Below are 15,992 nucleotides of genomic sequence, written 5' to 3'. Positions count from 1 at the left end.
GTGTTTTTTTCCAATATAATTTTAAAATACAGGGTTTGCCCCAATTCTGAACACAAAATATTGGGGCCAGAACCCGCCATGTGCAGTGTCCCCACAAATGGTACTATGAAGGATGTGGCTGCTAAGGAATTATTTCCAGGGCTGGTTGTAATTCCCAGTCCGGCACTGGTTTCACGTATTCACAGAATCCGGTATGTACACGGCTGCAGTCAGGTGGGCCCCGTCCGAAAGCGAACTGGAGAAGAGAGGAAAGTGGGATTAGTCAGGCGCGGAACCTCAGCGCACTTTGGGGTGAGAAAGAATGCGGTAGAACAGGATGTGGAGCAAGACATGAGAAACTGGTAGGGAGTAAGAGCTAGGAAAGGAGGAAAGGGAGGCATGATGACTAGGGGACAGACAAGGAAGCAAGAGACGAGTAAAGGGGTGCACAGGAACAGGTTGGGAATGAGAGGAGTGCAGAACGGAAAAGGAACACAGGACAGAAAGCAAGGGAAGAGCAGTATGGGGTGGAGACGGGGGGGGGGCAGGGCAGGAGGGAAAGGGACACAAGCCAGGCATGGTGCCCAAGAGAATAGGAAGTAAGAAAGGGGAGATGCCGGCACAAGTAGCGTAGGGTGGAAGCTGAGAAAGTGGGGTGTAGGACGGCAGTTGTGGGTACAGGGCATAAATAGAGCCAGATTGGAGAAGGGAGAGAGGGTACAAGGAGTCCTGGACAGGAGGGGCAGGATATGTGAGAGAAGATGAGAAAGGGGGCAACAAGGAGTGGGCAAGGGCCAGGAGAGGAAATGGAGAGAGGATCAGGATGGGAGTGAGAGGGGGCATGATGCGGGCAGGCATGAATAGGAACATGCGAACGGGAGAGAGGGTTACCGGAAGGGCACAGGACAGGTGTTGAAACAGGCAGGTAGAGAGGCACAACACATGGAGGCAGGGGTGGGGGTTAGGATGGGAGCTGGGAAAAGGACAGAAGGTGGAAGACCAGAAGATGTGCATGGAGGGGCACAGACAGATAAGGGAGCGAGAGGAGAGCAGGGAACGGGGTGTACAGTATAGGAAAGTATGTAATACGTGGTACAAGGAGTGCTAGACAGAAGAAGGGGGGATGATGTATGAGAGCAGATAGGAGTGGAGAAAGGGGGGCAGCAGTGACGTGAGGAGAAGGAGCCAGGATTGGGCTACATGACAAAGAACAGAATGGGAGCGGAGAAAGGTGGCACAGTTAGTATAGAAATACCGTACCTGAAGTCAGTGTTTTCTTCCGCAAAGAGGTGTTTCTGGCTCCGCGGAACGTTGCGGCTTCACCCTGTGAGTAAAGGCACCGTTATTAACCGGCGTTGTGCCTGCGCTCTCGCCAGTAATGTATGTATAACCAGCAGATCCTCCTTGTTGTTCGGTGGTTGGCCATCGGTTCACTGTTCCCTGTACCCACCACCAACGCTGCTTTCTTGCACGTTTATAAACACCGTTTATCAGGGTATAATATTTGGACACCATAAATTCTGCCCATCTAGTGCTTCTCGTTTATTTGGGCACCAGGGTAATCTGCCAGGACTGTGTGACCCGAGCAGACGAGCTCACGCAGCGCATTGTCTTTATCTGTACAGATAGAAGAATCGAGCGATGGCCGTACCTCGGACAGCTCCGTGCTGCCCAGGCTGTTCTCGACTCTCCGAGTCGGTGCCCCCAGCTCCACGGTCCGCAACCGGTCTCCAAATCTGAGGGAGCAAAGCGACTCGCTGACGTCCTTCTCCGTAGGTGACACCTGCACACATCACAAAGAATTACAGCCGTGGTGTCACCCCACTAACCATTCTGGTGGCAGGGGACCCTCTGAGGTCAGATTCTGTGGGATCCCACCCTGCTTGCCAGCTCAGTCCCAATCTTACCTGTAGAAGCAGCAAGGCCTTCCCATCGCGGCTCAGAGGCTCTTGCAGCAGGTAGGTGAGCTTGGAGTTGCGGTAGGGAATATACCCCTGGTTTGAACGAAGAGCAGAAAAAACATCCCCCAAAGCAGACAGGGAACGGTTAATGCACTGAGCCTCGCGCAAGCGCTCACCAGCAGCTCCAGAACGGGACACCCGCTCTGATCCGGCCAGGTCCACCAGGTACAGCTTGCCTGCAAATATAGACGCAGACTGCTGAAAAACGTGCCGGAAACTTGCAGCCTGTGGGACATTCCTTGGGGCAGGTTGAGTGTACCCTCACGCCAGGTACTAAGCAGGGCTTCTGGGGGTAGAGGCTGCACCCGTGGAGGCGGCGTCACTAACCCGTGGTACAGATGCCCGTGCTGGTCTCCCTCCCTTCGGCTGTCAGGATGAGCAGAGCGTGAGAGCGCGAGCTGTGGCTGTTAAGGCTCGTCTGTTCGGTCGCTCGCTGTTTATATCCTAACTCCAAGATCTAAAGCCAGGGAAAAAAGGAAGGTTACACAGGGGGCTCCTGGAGCGCGTTACAGAGCACACAGAAAATGCGTTGCGTTAATGGGTGTTTGAACACAGCACCGAGCACACAATCGTCCCTGCCCCCCGACTGAAAAACAAACAGCCAGACTTCCCACCTTGTTTATATCGTGTATACTCTGGACTTTCTTCTGTGTCAAACCAGGAACGTACAGCTCTCCGGCACCCCCGGGGGACATCCTAATATCCAGAGGAGGGTGAGTGTCAGCACCCAGCAGATCCCTGCAAGAGTAAGAGGTCACGCTGCATGCTGCCGAGGCACCCGTCTAAACGGACTGTCCGGCTCATACATGCAAAGCACATTCGTTGACCCGAAGCTCGTATTACTGGCATGTATGAGCAGAACTGCATGTGGCCTCTCCAATAACCCGCTTTGCTGACAGTAAATCCACTTCAGCTGTTACTTCCCCTTGGGAACTCCTAGGTCCGTCTGCCATTGTTCCCATTTCTTACCGGAGGGACTCGTTGTAGATCTCCGCCATGCTGACAGTCAGGCGGTGGTCCCAGCAGCTGGATCGCTCTTTCACCTCAGACAGAAGGAGGCGCAGGGCACGCTGGTTAATTCCTGGATCTGAAGACGGCCCCTGGGTCAGTGATAATTGAGATACGTTCATAAAGGCCCCCCGTCATGTCATCCACCTCCTGATCCCCCGACATTCATGCGCACCTCCATGCTGTACGTCTTCCCGGAGCCGGTCTGTCCGTAAGCCAGAATACAGACGCTGTAACCATCCAGGCAGGACGTGATGAGAGGGGACACCTCCGAGAATACCTACGGACACAAAACGATTTCACAACCTTCCAAACCCCCCACGGACACCATTCTCCCCGGCTGCGCTGCCACATTTCCGAGCTCTTAATGGCTGCATACCTCCTCCTGTGTTGTGCGCGGGGCAAAGACTTTGTCGAGTTCAAAAGGCAGATTTTTCCCCTTATGAGCAACGCACAAAATGCCATCATCGTCTTGGTCAAACGACACGACGTTTTGTGACCCCGGTCCATCCTCGGCTGTGACTGGTCGAACCCGTGCAAGAACCCGGATGTTCCCTGCAAAGATGACACGTTCACTGCATGTCAGCTGCGCCGGGAAGGACCTACAGCGCGCGCTCAGTTTATCTTCACCTACCTCGGAGCCGCACCAGCTGGTTGTGACACTCCTTGCGCAGCTGCAGTTCCCTGCGGTATTTGCGTAAAAGTTCCTCGTTTGTTTGGCGAAAGCTTTGAAGTGCCACGGAGAACTAGAGAAGAGAAACCAGCAGTCTCACAAAACAGCGCAATATGTACTAAATATAAAGATGCCAAATAGTCAATGCGCTAAGGCTGCCGTTTCACTTAATGATCACACCATTAATACGGTCACCTGTAACATTTAGGAACAGCCATCATACCTCCTGACGCGCTTCACACAGGGTGTCCTGCAGCAGGCTGGGAAAATCGCGAACCTGTCTCTTTAAAGCATTGTAATCCTGGGTCAGCGTGCGCAGCGCGGGCTGCAGAGTCAGAAGGTTCTTACGTACACCTGAAGCAGGTAGAGATGGAGATTTACACTGTGCTACATATAGTCCCCCCAAAAAATTATGCTGCGCATCCTGGGGCCCAAGGGCCAGCAACAGCTGTTTACATATTTGTGGTTTTTCACCCATATTACAGATCACAAGAAGAATCTCTGTTCTGAAGAGTTCTGTTGATGAGCCTATTTTGAAGTTACTTTTGTGAGTGCACCTTCCACACTTACTTAATCACTTTATGTCATACTTATTACACTATTATTGTGTGTTATTTATTTTTCCACATGTTCTTGCGCTCCACTTCTGATTTACAGATGTTTACAAGACCTGGATTTCAAAGCCTGAATATGGAACGCAGATTATCTGATACGAGGCCTGAATATGGAGCGCAGATTAACAGATACAAGGCCTGAATATGGAGCGCAGATTATCTGATACAAGGCCTGAATATGGAGCGCAGATTATCAGATACAAGGCCTGAATATGGAGCGCAGATTAACAGATACAAGGCATGAATATGGAACGCAGATTATCTGATACAAGGCCTGAATATGGAGCGCAGATTATCTGATACAAGCATGAATATGGAACGCAGATTATCTGATACAAGGCCTGAATATGGAGCGCAGATTATCTGATACAAGGCCTGAATATGGAGCGCAGATTAACAGATACAAGGCTTGAATATGGAGCGCAGATTATCTGATACAAGGCATGAATATGGAACGCAGATTATCTGATACAAGGCCTGAATATGGAGCGCAGATTATCAGATACAAGGCCTGAATATGGAGCGCAGATTAACAGATACAAGGCCTGAATATGGAGCACAGATTATCTGATACAAGGCCTGAATATGGAGTGCAGATTATTTGATACAAGGCCTGAATATGGAGCGCAGATTATCTGATATAAAGCCTGAATATGGAGCGCAGATTATCTGATATAAAGCCTGAATATGGAGTGCAGATTATCTGATACAAAGTCTGAATATGGAGCACAGATTATCAGATACAAGGCCTGGATATGGAGCGCAGATTATCTGATACGAGGCCTGAATATGGAGCGCAGATTAACAGATACAAGGCCTGAATATGGAGCGCAGATTATCAGATACAAGGCCTGAATATGGAGCGCAGATTAACAGATACAAGGCATGAATATGGAACGCAGATTATCTGATACAAGGCCTGAATATGGAGCGCAGATTATCTGATACAAGCATGAATATGGAACGCAGATTATCTGATACAAGGCCTGAATATGGAGCGCAGATTATCTGATACAAGGCCTGAATATGGAGCGCAGATTATTTGATACAAGGCCTGAATATGGAGCGCAGATTATCTGATATAAAGCCTGAATATGGAGCGCAGATTATCTGATATAAAGCCTGAATATGGAGTGCAGATTATCTGATACAAAGTCTGAATATGGAGCACAGATTATCAGATACAAGGCCTGGATATGGAGCGCAGATTAACAGATACAAGGCCTGAATATGGAGCGCAGATTATCTGATATAAAGCCTGAATTTGAAGCGCAGATTATCTGATACAAGGACTGGATTCCAAAAGCGACCAAGTACTGACTCACCGTCCAGGCTGTGGTGCACCACTCTCATCTCTGTCTGCGCATGCTGAAAAGCCTCAGCCACTGCCTGCTCCTTCTCCTGCTGGAGAGACTGAAACTCCTGCATCATCTGAGTCTGCGTCCGCTCCAGCTCCATGGCATACACTTCTACCTGCAGAGCGGAGTGAAGCAGCCCCATGTCATGTCGCACCCTCAGATGAGGCAGATTATGGTCCCACTTCTGATCGATTTGTCCCCCTTGTTCCCTGACCTGTGCTCTGAACTTTTCTTTCTCCCGATGTTCCTGTTGCAGCTTCAGTTGCATTTCCTGCAGCATGCCTTTCTGCATGTCTACTTGTTCCTGCAGATACATGCTGCGGCTCTGTGCCTGACTGAGCGCAGCCTTCATCTTCCCGCACTCCACCTCCACCTTCTGCGTTATGTACTGCAAAAAAAGCATTTGTGTCATGGGCCATCCGATATCTGATGTCCTACAGTATAAAGAAACTGCCGCTGCAAGAAATGCACACAGCGTTGTTTAATGCACACAGGGTGCAGTCCTTTTTGCATCAAACAAGCCCCAAGTACAAGGCTACGCGTGACATCTAAGCAGGCTGCCAGGCTTTGGTTCCCTGTGAACTCTGACCTTTATTTGGGGTTGCTGACATTCTCGTAATCTGCGGTTTAGCCTCTCTTCTTGTTCCACTTTCTCCCGCACAGAGTCCCGGAGCCGCAGCTCGGCCTCAGCTAGTCGATCGGCTTTCTGCTGGACCTACATAGAATTTGGCAGCAGATCAGAAGCAAGCATCTAGTCTCCCCGCTTTTAAACCTTAATCAGTCTTTGGTCTTGAATTCAGGAGCCTTACGCTGATCGCATCTATGTTTAAATGACCCCTCTGTATTAGCCTCTACCACTTCTGCTGAAAGATTGCTCCACTTATTCACCACCCTCTTGGTACAGTGAAAACTACCCTCCATTACCTCCCTCTGCAGCGCAGCAATAAGTAGTTCCTGCTCCCTCTTCACCTGATCCAAGTGGCCAACGCGTTCCTTCAGCTCCTGGAAGACAAGGATTACAAGCTCCAGGGCGTCCACACAGCAGAGGGTCTCACCAGAGAGCTTTCCCAGGGCAGACAGTACTCCAGAGCAGGGGCACAGGAGGGGGTGGTATTTACACTAGAGTTTTAGCACTGAACTCTAAAAGAGGGGATGCCAGCCAGATTTACACAATACCCGGAGCTGGGTAATATATATATATATATATATATATATATATATATATATGGCTCTCTATGGCCCCGAGGAGGGTGGGTGGATATATATATATGTGTTTATGTGTACATAAATGTATATATAGATGGATATATATATATCTCAGAAGCACACATACCTTCTCATCTGCATTGTCCACACAGCTCTTGAGAAGCTGCAGCTCGCACTTCAGACGCTGATTCTCTGACACCAGGAGGTCTCTGTGTTTCTCCAGATCTGTCCCTCCCTGATGGGGCCAGACAAGTAATCAGGGGCCCCGAAGTAACACAACATGTTAACCTTTCCCGAGATCCTGATGTTTCAGTGCTGCCCCCCCCCCCCATATGTAAAAGTGGCAGCTCACCTGCTGGAGCTTCCAGCTCAGCTCCTTATTCTCTCGCTCTTTCATGTCCAGCTTCTCCTGCAGCTCTCTCTTGTCCTGGGTGGCGCTCGAGTTTGCCCCACTCTCCTGTCTGTTTTCAGTAAGCAGTCTGTTCTGTGGCTGTCTCTTACGTCTGCTGTCCTGTTCATACATGATGCGTGTCTGTTTAATGTCTTGCAGCTCTGCCCTCAGCCGTCTCTGTACACGGGCCTCTCTTAATACTTGTAAGCCGGTCTTCTCCTGAGACATTTGCGCATGTTTACGGTGCCGATCCTCTGGAATGTCACTCACTCGGACTCTCAGGCCTGCCACCTCGTCTCGTGGGACAGCAGAACAAGTGGCCCCCGGGCACCAGCAGTAACCTAAAGAGCAGCAGATGGGGTTATGCAGTCGGTCACGGCGGGAGCGGGATCTAATCCTCACTGAAATGGCATGTACGAGATTACCGAGTGCCACTCAAGTGAAATGCTCCTGTGGGTTACAGTCACGGGAATGCAGGCACTCAGTCTGGCTGTCTCTCTAAACTTCCCAAAGACATGACCTCAATATGTACACAATTAACCCTTGCAGTTCCTGCGCAGCCTATGAGACGTAACTCATATAGTAACTCCTGTAGTTCTTGGACGGCTGTACGTTGTGGTGTGACGCCCGCATGGAAGGAACGCCTAAACTAGGCTCCCTTAAACTGACAGACAGGGGATCTCTTTTTGGTATGAGTTAAAATAAGTGAAAGGGTTAATATGCCGCCAATAGCCGTACCTGTCCAAACAGGCGCTGGCAGGTCCAGAGTCCATCCCAAACTTCCCAGGCTAAACACGAGTGAGGTGGGGAGGAAAGGAGGAGTAGGAGGGAAGGAGAAAGGGGGAGGAGGGAAGGAGAAAGGGGGAGGAGGGAAGGAGAAAGGGGGAGGAGGGAAGGAGAAAGGGGGAGGAGGGAGACTACAAGAGGTGCTCGATAACACCCCCCCCCAGGACTGCTTTCTGTGAGAAAATCCAGAGCAGAGAAAGCAGAGCGGATCGGACAGGAAACCAAATCCAGAGGAAAGGCCGGCAAATAAAGTGACGCAGGAAATGTTAAAGTTAAAAGCTGTCTGCTGCAGCTGCCAGTCCCAGCCGTACCTACACAGCGCACAGACCCCGTAAAACCCGCAGCCGGGTCCCCTCTTCCCAGAGGTTTCTGGGTGTAAAAACTATGCCCATCAGGAAACGTCCGAATACCTGGACAGAGCCGGCCCCTGGAACTATGCACCATTAGACAAGCCCTTTACCTACGGCCCTGGCAGAGCGGTGACCAGTCCACGGGCTGCGGTGACCGGTCCACGGGCTGCGGTGACCGGTCCACGGGCTGCGGTGACCGGTCCACGGGCTGCGGTGACCGGTCCACGGGCTGCGGTGACCGGTCCACGGGCTGCGGGGCCGGCCCTGTCCCCGGGATCCGCTGGCTGTGTGGGTGAGAATGGCTGGAATGTGAGTTAACCTGCTGCATCAGCACCTCCTCCTCCCTACATACCTGGCGGATCACTCACCGTTTGGCCCCAGGGGCAATCCAGTACCGGGTCTGGCAACGAACATCCACCGCTGGAGGCACAAAGAGTTAGGCAGATAGATGCACTGAGGGCCCTGCGGAGGCAAAACAAAGTAATTGACGGGGACGCACTGTGTGTAAACTGGGCGACACGTTTATTACTGGGTTCTACCGACGCTGCCAGTAACCGGCATACAATCACTGTGTAAACTACAGCTGCCATCTGCCCCTGAGAAAGATACAGTCCCGGCTTTCAGTGGACCGGTAATCCCATACAGGTTCCCAGCCCCTTATCTCAGATACTCTCCAGTTACACGAAGAACCAGCTGGCTCTGAGAATGAAGGAATGTAGGATTCCCCGACGCCACGGCCAGGGAGGGGGCTGTTACTCTGTACATACCCTGCACGGAGCAGGGAAGGGGCTGTTACTCTGTACATACCCTGCACGGGGCAGGGAAGGGGCTGTTACTCTGTACATACCCTGCACGGGGCAGGGAAGGGGCTGTTACTCTGTACATACCCTGCACGGGGCAGGGAAGGGGCTGTTACTCTGCACATACCCTGCACGGGGCAGGGAAGGGGCTGTTACTCTGCACATACCCTGCACGGGGCAGGGAAGGGGCTGTTACTCTGCACATACCCTGCACGGGGCAGGGAAGGGGCTGTTACTCTGCACATACCCTGCACGGGGCAGGGAAGGGGCTGTTACTCTGTACATACCCTGCACGGGGCAGGGAAGGGGCTGTTACTCTGCACATACCCTGCACGGGGCAGGGAAGGGGCTGTTACTCTGCACATACCCTGCACGGGGCAGGGAAGGGGCTGTTACTCTGCACATACCCTGCACGGGGCAGGGAAGGGGCTGTTACTCTGCACATACCCTGCACGGGGCAGGGAAGGGGCTGTTACTCTGCACATACCCTGCACGGGGCAGGGAAGGGGTTGTCTCTTGTATGCTCGCGGTATCACAATGCCAAATAGTTTTATGGAATTCTGATGGCTGGGATTATTGCTACGGTAACATCAGGACAGGATTATTGCTACGGTAACATCAGGACAGGATTATTGCTACGGTAACATCAGGACAGGATTAACACGGCTAAAAGTAATAACAAGGAATGGGCCCAGACACGGATATAACAAGCATTGCATAGGAACTCCTTCAAAGCATTGGGCAAGATCCCCTCCAGTGTCTTCTATGTCTGGATACCCCCCTAAGGTCAGTCTGGAATGAAATGCCCCAAGTATGATTGTCTGAACAGGTCACTCTGCGCATGCGTTAGGGGGCACTGCTGTGATCCTTGAGGCACTCAGTCTTTGTTCATTGTGTGAGTACAGAGGAAGCTTTATCTTCAGCCGACAGGGCATTTGGTATCCGGTCAGAAGGATGTAATTGAAGTCACCGCCTCGCTATACAGAGAGAGAGAGAAGTGACACCGCCTCGCTATACAGAGAGAGAAGTGACACCGCCTCGCTATACAGAGAGAGAGAGAAGTAACACCGCCTCGCTATACAGAGAGAGAAGTGACACTGCCTCCTTATACAGAGAGAGAGAGAAGTGACACCACCTCGCTATACAGAGAGAGAAGTGACACCGCCTCGCTATACAGAGAGAGAGAGAAGTAACACCGCCTCGCTATACAGAGAGAGAAGTGACACTGCCTCGTTATACAGAGAGGGAGAGAAGTGACACCACCTCGCTATACAGAGAGAGAGAGAAGTGACACCGCCTCGCTATACAGAGAGAGAAGTGACACCGCCTCACTATACAGAGAGAGAGAGAGAGAAGTGACACCGCCTCGCTATACAGAGAGAGAGAGAAGTGACACCGCCTCGCTATACAGAGAGAGAGAGAGAAGTGACACCGCCTCGCTATACAGAGAGAGAAGTGACACCGCCTCCTTATACAGAGAGATGTGACACCGCCTCGCTATACAGAGAGAGAGAGAAGGGACACCGCCTTCGCTATACAGAGAGAGAAGTGACACCACCTCGCTATACAGAGAGAGAGAGAAGTGACACCGCCTCGCTATACAGAGAGAGAGAGAGAGAAGTGACACCGCCTCGCTATACAGAGAGAGAAGTGACACTGCCTCGTTATACAGAGAGGGAGAGAAGTGACACCGCCTCGCTATACAGAAAGAGAGAGAAGTGACACCGCCTCGCTATACAGAGAGAGAGAGAAGTGACACCGCCTCGCTATACAGAGAGAGAAGTGACACCGCCTCACTATACAGAGAGAGAGAGAAGTGACACCGCCTCGCTATACAGAGAGAGAGAGAGAGAAGTGACACCGCCTCGCTATACAGAGAGAGAAGTGACACTGCCTCGTTATACAGAGAGGGAGAGAAGTGACACCACCTCGCTATACAGAGAGAGAGAGAGAAGTGACACCGCCTCGCTATACAGAGAGAGAGAGAAGTGACACCACCTCACTATACAGAGAGAGAGAGAGAGAGAAGTGACACCGCCTCGCTATACAGAGAGAGAAGTGACACCACCTCGCTATACAGAGAGAGAGAGAGAAGTGACACCGCCTCGCTATACAGAGAGAGAAGTGACACCGCCTCGCTATACAGAGAGATGTGACACCGCCTCGCTATACAGAGAGAGAGAGAAGGGACACCGCCTCGCTATACAGAGAGAGAGAGAAGTGACACCGCCTCGCTATACAGAGAGAGAGAGAGAGAGAAGTGACACCGCCTCGCTATACAGAGAGAGAAGTGACACTGCCTCACTATACAGAGAGAGAGGTGACACCGCCTCGCTATACAGAGAGAGAGAGAAGTGACACCGCCTCACTATACAGAGAGAAAGGTGACACCGCCTCGCTATACAGAGAGAGAAGTGACACCACCTCGCTATACAGAGAGAGAGAGAGAAGTGACACCGCCTCGCTATACAGAGAGAGAAGTGACACCGCCTCGCTATACAGAGAGAGAGAGAAGGGACACCGCCTCGCTATACAGAGAGAGAAGTGACACCACCTCGCTATACAGAGAGAGAGAGAAGTGACACCGCCTCGCTATACAGAGAGAGAGAAGTGACACAGCCTCGCTATACAGAGAGAGAGGTGACACCGCCTCGCTATACAGAGAGAGGTGACACAGCCTCGCTATACAGAGAGAGGTGACACAGCCTCGCTATACAGAGAGAGAGAGGTGACACCGCCTCGCTATACAGAGAGAGAGGTGACACCGCCTCGCTATACAGAGAGAGATGACACCGCCTCTCTATACAGAGAGATCACACTGCTGTGTTATACAGAGAGAGAGCACGATGCTGTGTTATACAGAGAGAGATCACGCTGCTGTGTTATACAGAGAGAGATCACGCTGCTGTGTTATACAGAGAGAGATCACGCTGCTGTGTTATACAGAGAGAGATCACGCTGCTGTGTTATACAGAGAGAGATCACGCTGCTGTGTTATACTCCCGGTAACGCGGACACAAAATGCGGCGAGGTCACTCCCGGTAATGCGGCGAGGTCACTCCCGGTAAAGCGGCGAGGTCACTCCCGGTAACGCGGCGAGGTCACTCCCGGTAACGCGGACACAAAATGCGGCGAGGTCACTCCCGGTAACGCGGCGAGGTCACTCCCGGTAACGCGGACACAAAATGCGGCGAGGTCACTCCCGGCATAGGAATTCCTGATGCTATCCTAACGTCGTTGCCCACGAGCTGCTCCTGCGCGACGAGGACACAAGCCAGCATGATGCTCAACAAACTAGCATCCAGCCCGTAAAAATAAGTCACGCCGGGGCTAGGAAGCCGCGCACTTTACTCATTTCTGAGCACGGCGAGCGTGATCTGCCTGTACGCTCTGCATGACCTCAGGGGAGCGCTGTAACCAACGATAACCTGCCCGGCCCCCGTGTGGCTCCATGACTTGGTAACAGAGAGGGGTAAATACTCTAATGATCAGAGAAAGGATAGGGGTAACGGAGCTCTGAGCAGAGGATGAGGTGTAGGTAGAAGGAAACTCTCCTAGAGCCAGATCCCCAGTCACAAGATATTATTAATAACCCAAACCATTTAATGGTAGCAAATTGAGACATAAACGGGTATGTAGCAGATTCCTAACAGATACTAAAGAGTTAATTGGGCACTAAACTAAAACGACATATCCCCTCCATCAAACAGACCACAATGACTAAATACCCTGGGAACACCGGGTACACATACACCCCGTGGGGCCCCGGGGACCGGCGCAGTGCCACTCACGTACCTCGCAGAGGCTCCCTGGCTGCGCATACACAGAGTAAATGCCGTGTGTCAGCCGGCTGATCCTGATTGTTACACATACCTGAGCGTCGTGGCTCCTGCCTGTGTCAGCCGGCTGATCCTGATTGTTACACATACCTGAGCGTCGTGGCTCCTGCCTGTGTCAGGCGGCTGATCCTGATTGTTACACATACCTGAGCGTCGTGGCTCCTGCCTGTGTCAGGCGGCTGATCCTGATTGTTACACATACCTGAGCGTCGTGGCTCCTGCCGTGTGTCAGCCGGCTGATCCTGATTGTTACACATACCTGAGCGTCGCGGCTCCTGCCGTGTGTCAGCCGGCTGATCCTGATTGTTACACATACCTGAGCGTCGTGGCTCCTGCCTGTGTCAGGCGGCTGATCCTGATTGTTACACATACCTGAGCGTCGTGGCTCCTGCCTGTGTCAGGCGGCTGATCCTGATTGTTACACATACCTGAGCGTCGCGGCTCCTGCCTGTGTCAGGCGGCTGATCCTGATTGTTACACATACCTGAGCGTCGCGGCTCCTGCGCTGTGTCAGGCGGGGCCACACATTGCTGGGGCACTGAGTCACGGGACGCCGCTCGCCTGTCCCGCATGGGGCATAGCTGTATTTCGTGTTTTGGGGACCTCGCCCTGACGGTTGGTATCAGGTAGAGTCAGGAGTTTGCTAATTCTGTAAAACATTATGACATCACGCTTCTTGTTCCTGCAGTGACGCAGCCACTGATTCACCTGAATGCACTCTATCCGCGATCATACGTGTATACATCCCGTACTGCTCTCTGACAGACACCCGTCACATGCCGTGACCCTGGTGCCACTTTATGCCACCCACTCATGTGAACTTGACCGGCCGCACAGAGCCCGACCTCAATCCCATTAAACACCTTTGGGATGAAGTGTAGCTGAGACTGCGAGCCGAGCGTCTCACCCAACATCAGCCCTGACCTCACAAACGCTCTACTGGATGAACGGGCAAAAATCCCACAGAAACTCCCCAAAATCTTGAGGAAACCCTTCCCGGAAGAGCGGAAGCCGTTATATCTGCAAAGGGGGGAGCCAGCTACATATTACTGTCTATGTGTTAGAATGTGATGTCATCAAAGCCCCTGATGGTGTAACGGTCAGGTGTCCCAATACTTTTGTCCATACAGTGCGTATGAGTTTGATGGGTTTCCTGACGCTCGTCACTGGAGTATTTGGCTGCTCCTGGAATCTGTCAGAACCTAGCGGCAGATCCGTGATTATCCAAATCGCCTAGCGTGCATTTAGTAAGTTCCTCGGTGATTTGCTTGCCAGACGTGGAGGCAGCGGAGAGCAGGCAGTGTGTGGGTGAGAGGTGTGCGTGGGCCCCGGGGCAGGACCGAGAGACACTTACAGCCTGCCATCCAAACTGATTGGGGGCCAAATTCATGGAGGATAAAAGCTTCCCAAAGGGCCACACAGAGGACACAGGCTAGAGTAGGACGGAGGAGCGCATTAAACACCGAGGGGCTATGCAGCGAGAAACACACAACAACCTCCCTTCTCTCCCACAACCTGTGCCATATATACAGTATATATACATATATATAGATATATACACATTATATATATATATATATATATATATATATATATATATATATACACAAGTCCCCCCCCCACAGAGCACCCCCCCAGCTTCTTCATACTAAAGATGGCCCTCACCTGTGGCTCGCGGGGCCTTGTCTCGCTCTGTCGGCTCATCTGGGTAGACCTCCAGGGGGCCGAGGAGAATGCTTTGTGCTTTCCCGTCCGCGGGGTCTTGCGCCCGGCTCGCCCGTCCGCTGTCTCCTGTCTCCGTAGCAGGTGCCGGAAGGACAAAGTGAGCAGCGAGCACAGGACGAACATGGCGGCCTTTTAGACGGGTCCCGGCTGATAGAGAATGCGGCAGGAGAGAGGAGAATGCAGTCAGAGGCACGGCAGCATCTGGCCAGAAGCCTCTAGGTGCCTGTCTGTGATCACACCTTTCCACAGGTGAACCCCGAAGGAAGAAAGAGTGTCTCTGAAGCCTGGTCTACGCGGCTCCAAACACTAACGTGCAGCGATCGTACACCCCACGGGACACAGCCGTGCGTGTACATGCTGTCCGGACGGATTAATATATATGTCGGCCGTCAGCCGCAAAGCCTCGCACCCTGCCGGCCGCCATCTGCCTCCCTCGGATAAGAGGATTGTGGCATAACGGCAGACCTCATCCCATCAGCCTCAGCTTGTAGCCCGTGGCAGACGGACAGGCTGCCTTCTAATAGCATTACCGCTGTCACTATTTAACTCCGTGCTGCCCGGCTCCCGCCATGGCGTTAGTATTCCTCTAATTATCGTGTAAACACGCAGTTAATATCGCGGCTCGATTAGGGATCAACGCCTTACGTCTGTTGGGGTTTGCGGCCATCACTGACTTCTCCTTGCAGTTACCCAATCTGCCACTGCAGGGGCAAACGGCAGCTGCCTGCTTGATGTCTGGGCTCTGTGGGACACACGCAGGGACATCAATAAACCTCCTGTGAAGGTACTTGTACTACGTGACAACCTTTATAACAACCTTAATCTGAAGGCGGGGAAACTCATCAGGTTAGTGTGTATTCCGTGTACACCATGGAAGGAGTGTCCACGGGACACGCACTCACACCGCCATCATCAGCCCAACGGGCCGGCAGCACAGAGTCCACGGGACACGCACTCACACCGCCATCATCAGCCCAACGGGCCGGCAGCACAGAGTCCACGGGACACGCACTCACACCGCCATCATCAGCCCAACGGGCCGGCAGCACAGAGTCCACGGGACACGCACTCACACCGCCATCATCAGCCCAACGGGCCGGCAGCACAGAGTCCACGGGACACGCACTCACACCGCCATCATCAGCCCAACGGGCCGGCAGCACAGAGTCCACGGGACACGCACTCACACCGCCATCATCAGCCCAACGGGCCGGCAGCACAGAGTCCACGGGACACGCACTCACACCGCCATCATCAGCCCAACGGGACATGCGCCGATAACCAGCCAAATGGGCCAGCAGA

General features: G+C 52.5%; 1 protein-coding gene across 1 annotated transcript; it reads right to left on the bottom strand.

Annotated features, from left to right (window-relative positions):
• Positions 1–276: 276 nt before the first annotated feature.
• LOC149299382 (uncharacterized) lies at positions 277–15,217 on the bottom strand. The gene is made up of 24 exons (XM_089486375.1): positions 15,100–15,217; positions 14,631–14,837; positions 13,394–13,574; positions 13,168–13,301; positions 8,695–8,746; positions 8,441–8,610; positions 7,152–7,531; positions 6,927–7,034; positions 6,518–6,595; positions 6,183–6,308; positions 5,808–5,981; positions 5,561–5,708; positions 3,845–3,975; positions 3,583–3,694; positions 3,328–3,503; positions 3,124–3,228; positions 2,910–3,040; positions 2,555–2,678; positions 2,268–2,397; positions 1,887–2,116; positions 1,631–1,762; positions 1,240–1,303; positions 871–952; positions 277–355 (listed from the first exon to the last, which is right to left on the bottom strand). Exons 1-24 carry the CDS (start codon positions 15,215–15,217, stop codon positions 277–279), a joined length of 3,372 nt encoding a protein of 1,123 aa, XP_089342501.1.
• Positions 15,218–15,992: the final 775 nt, after the last annotated feature.

Source organism: Sceloporus occidentalis, unplaced genomic scaffold (genome assembly GCF_023333645.1).
Source record: "Sceloporus occidentalis isolate IW3139 unplaced genomic scaffold, rSceOcc1.0.p SCAF_29, whole genome shotgun sequence".
Taxonomy (NCBI): domain Eukaryota; kingdom Metazoa; phylum Chordata; class Lepidosauria; order Squamata; family Phrynosomatidae; genus Sceloporus; species Sceloporus occidentalis.
Note: the sequence above shows the minus strand (reverse complement) of the source record. Positions and strands in the feature narration are given on the sequence as shown.

Bases quoted from the DNA above. Each gene is read 5' to 3' on its own strand.
- LOC149299382 (XM_089486375.1), bottom strand. From the start codon at position 15,217: ATGCTATTAGAAGGCAGCCTGTCCGTCTGCCACGGGCTACAAGCTGAG. The intron at 13,575-14,630 runs GTGAGGGCCATC...ACCAACCGTCAG, and splicing joins CAAGGCCCCGCGAGCCACAG to GGCGAGGTCCCCAAAACACG. The intron at 953-1,239 runs GTACGGTATTTC...TCCTTTTCCCAG, and splicing joins GAAGAAAACACTGACTTCAG to CTCCCATCCTAACCCCCACC.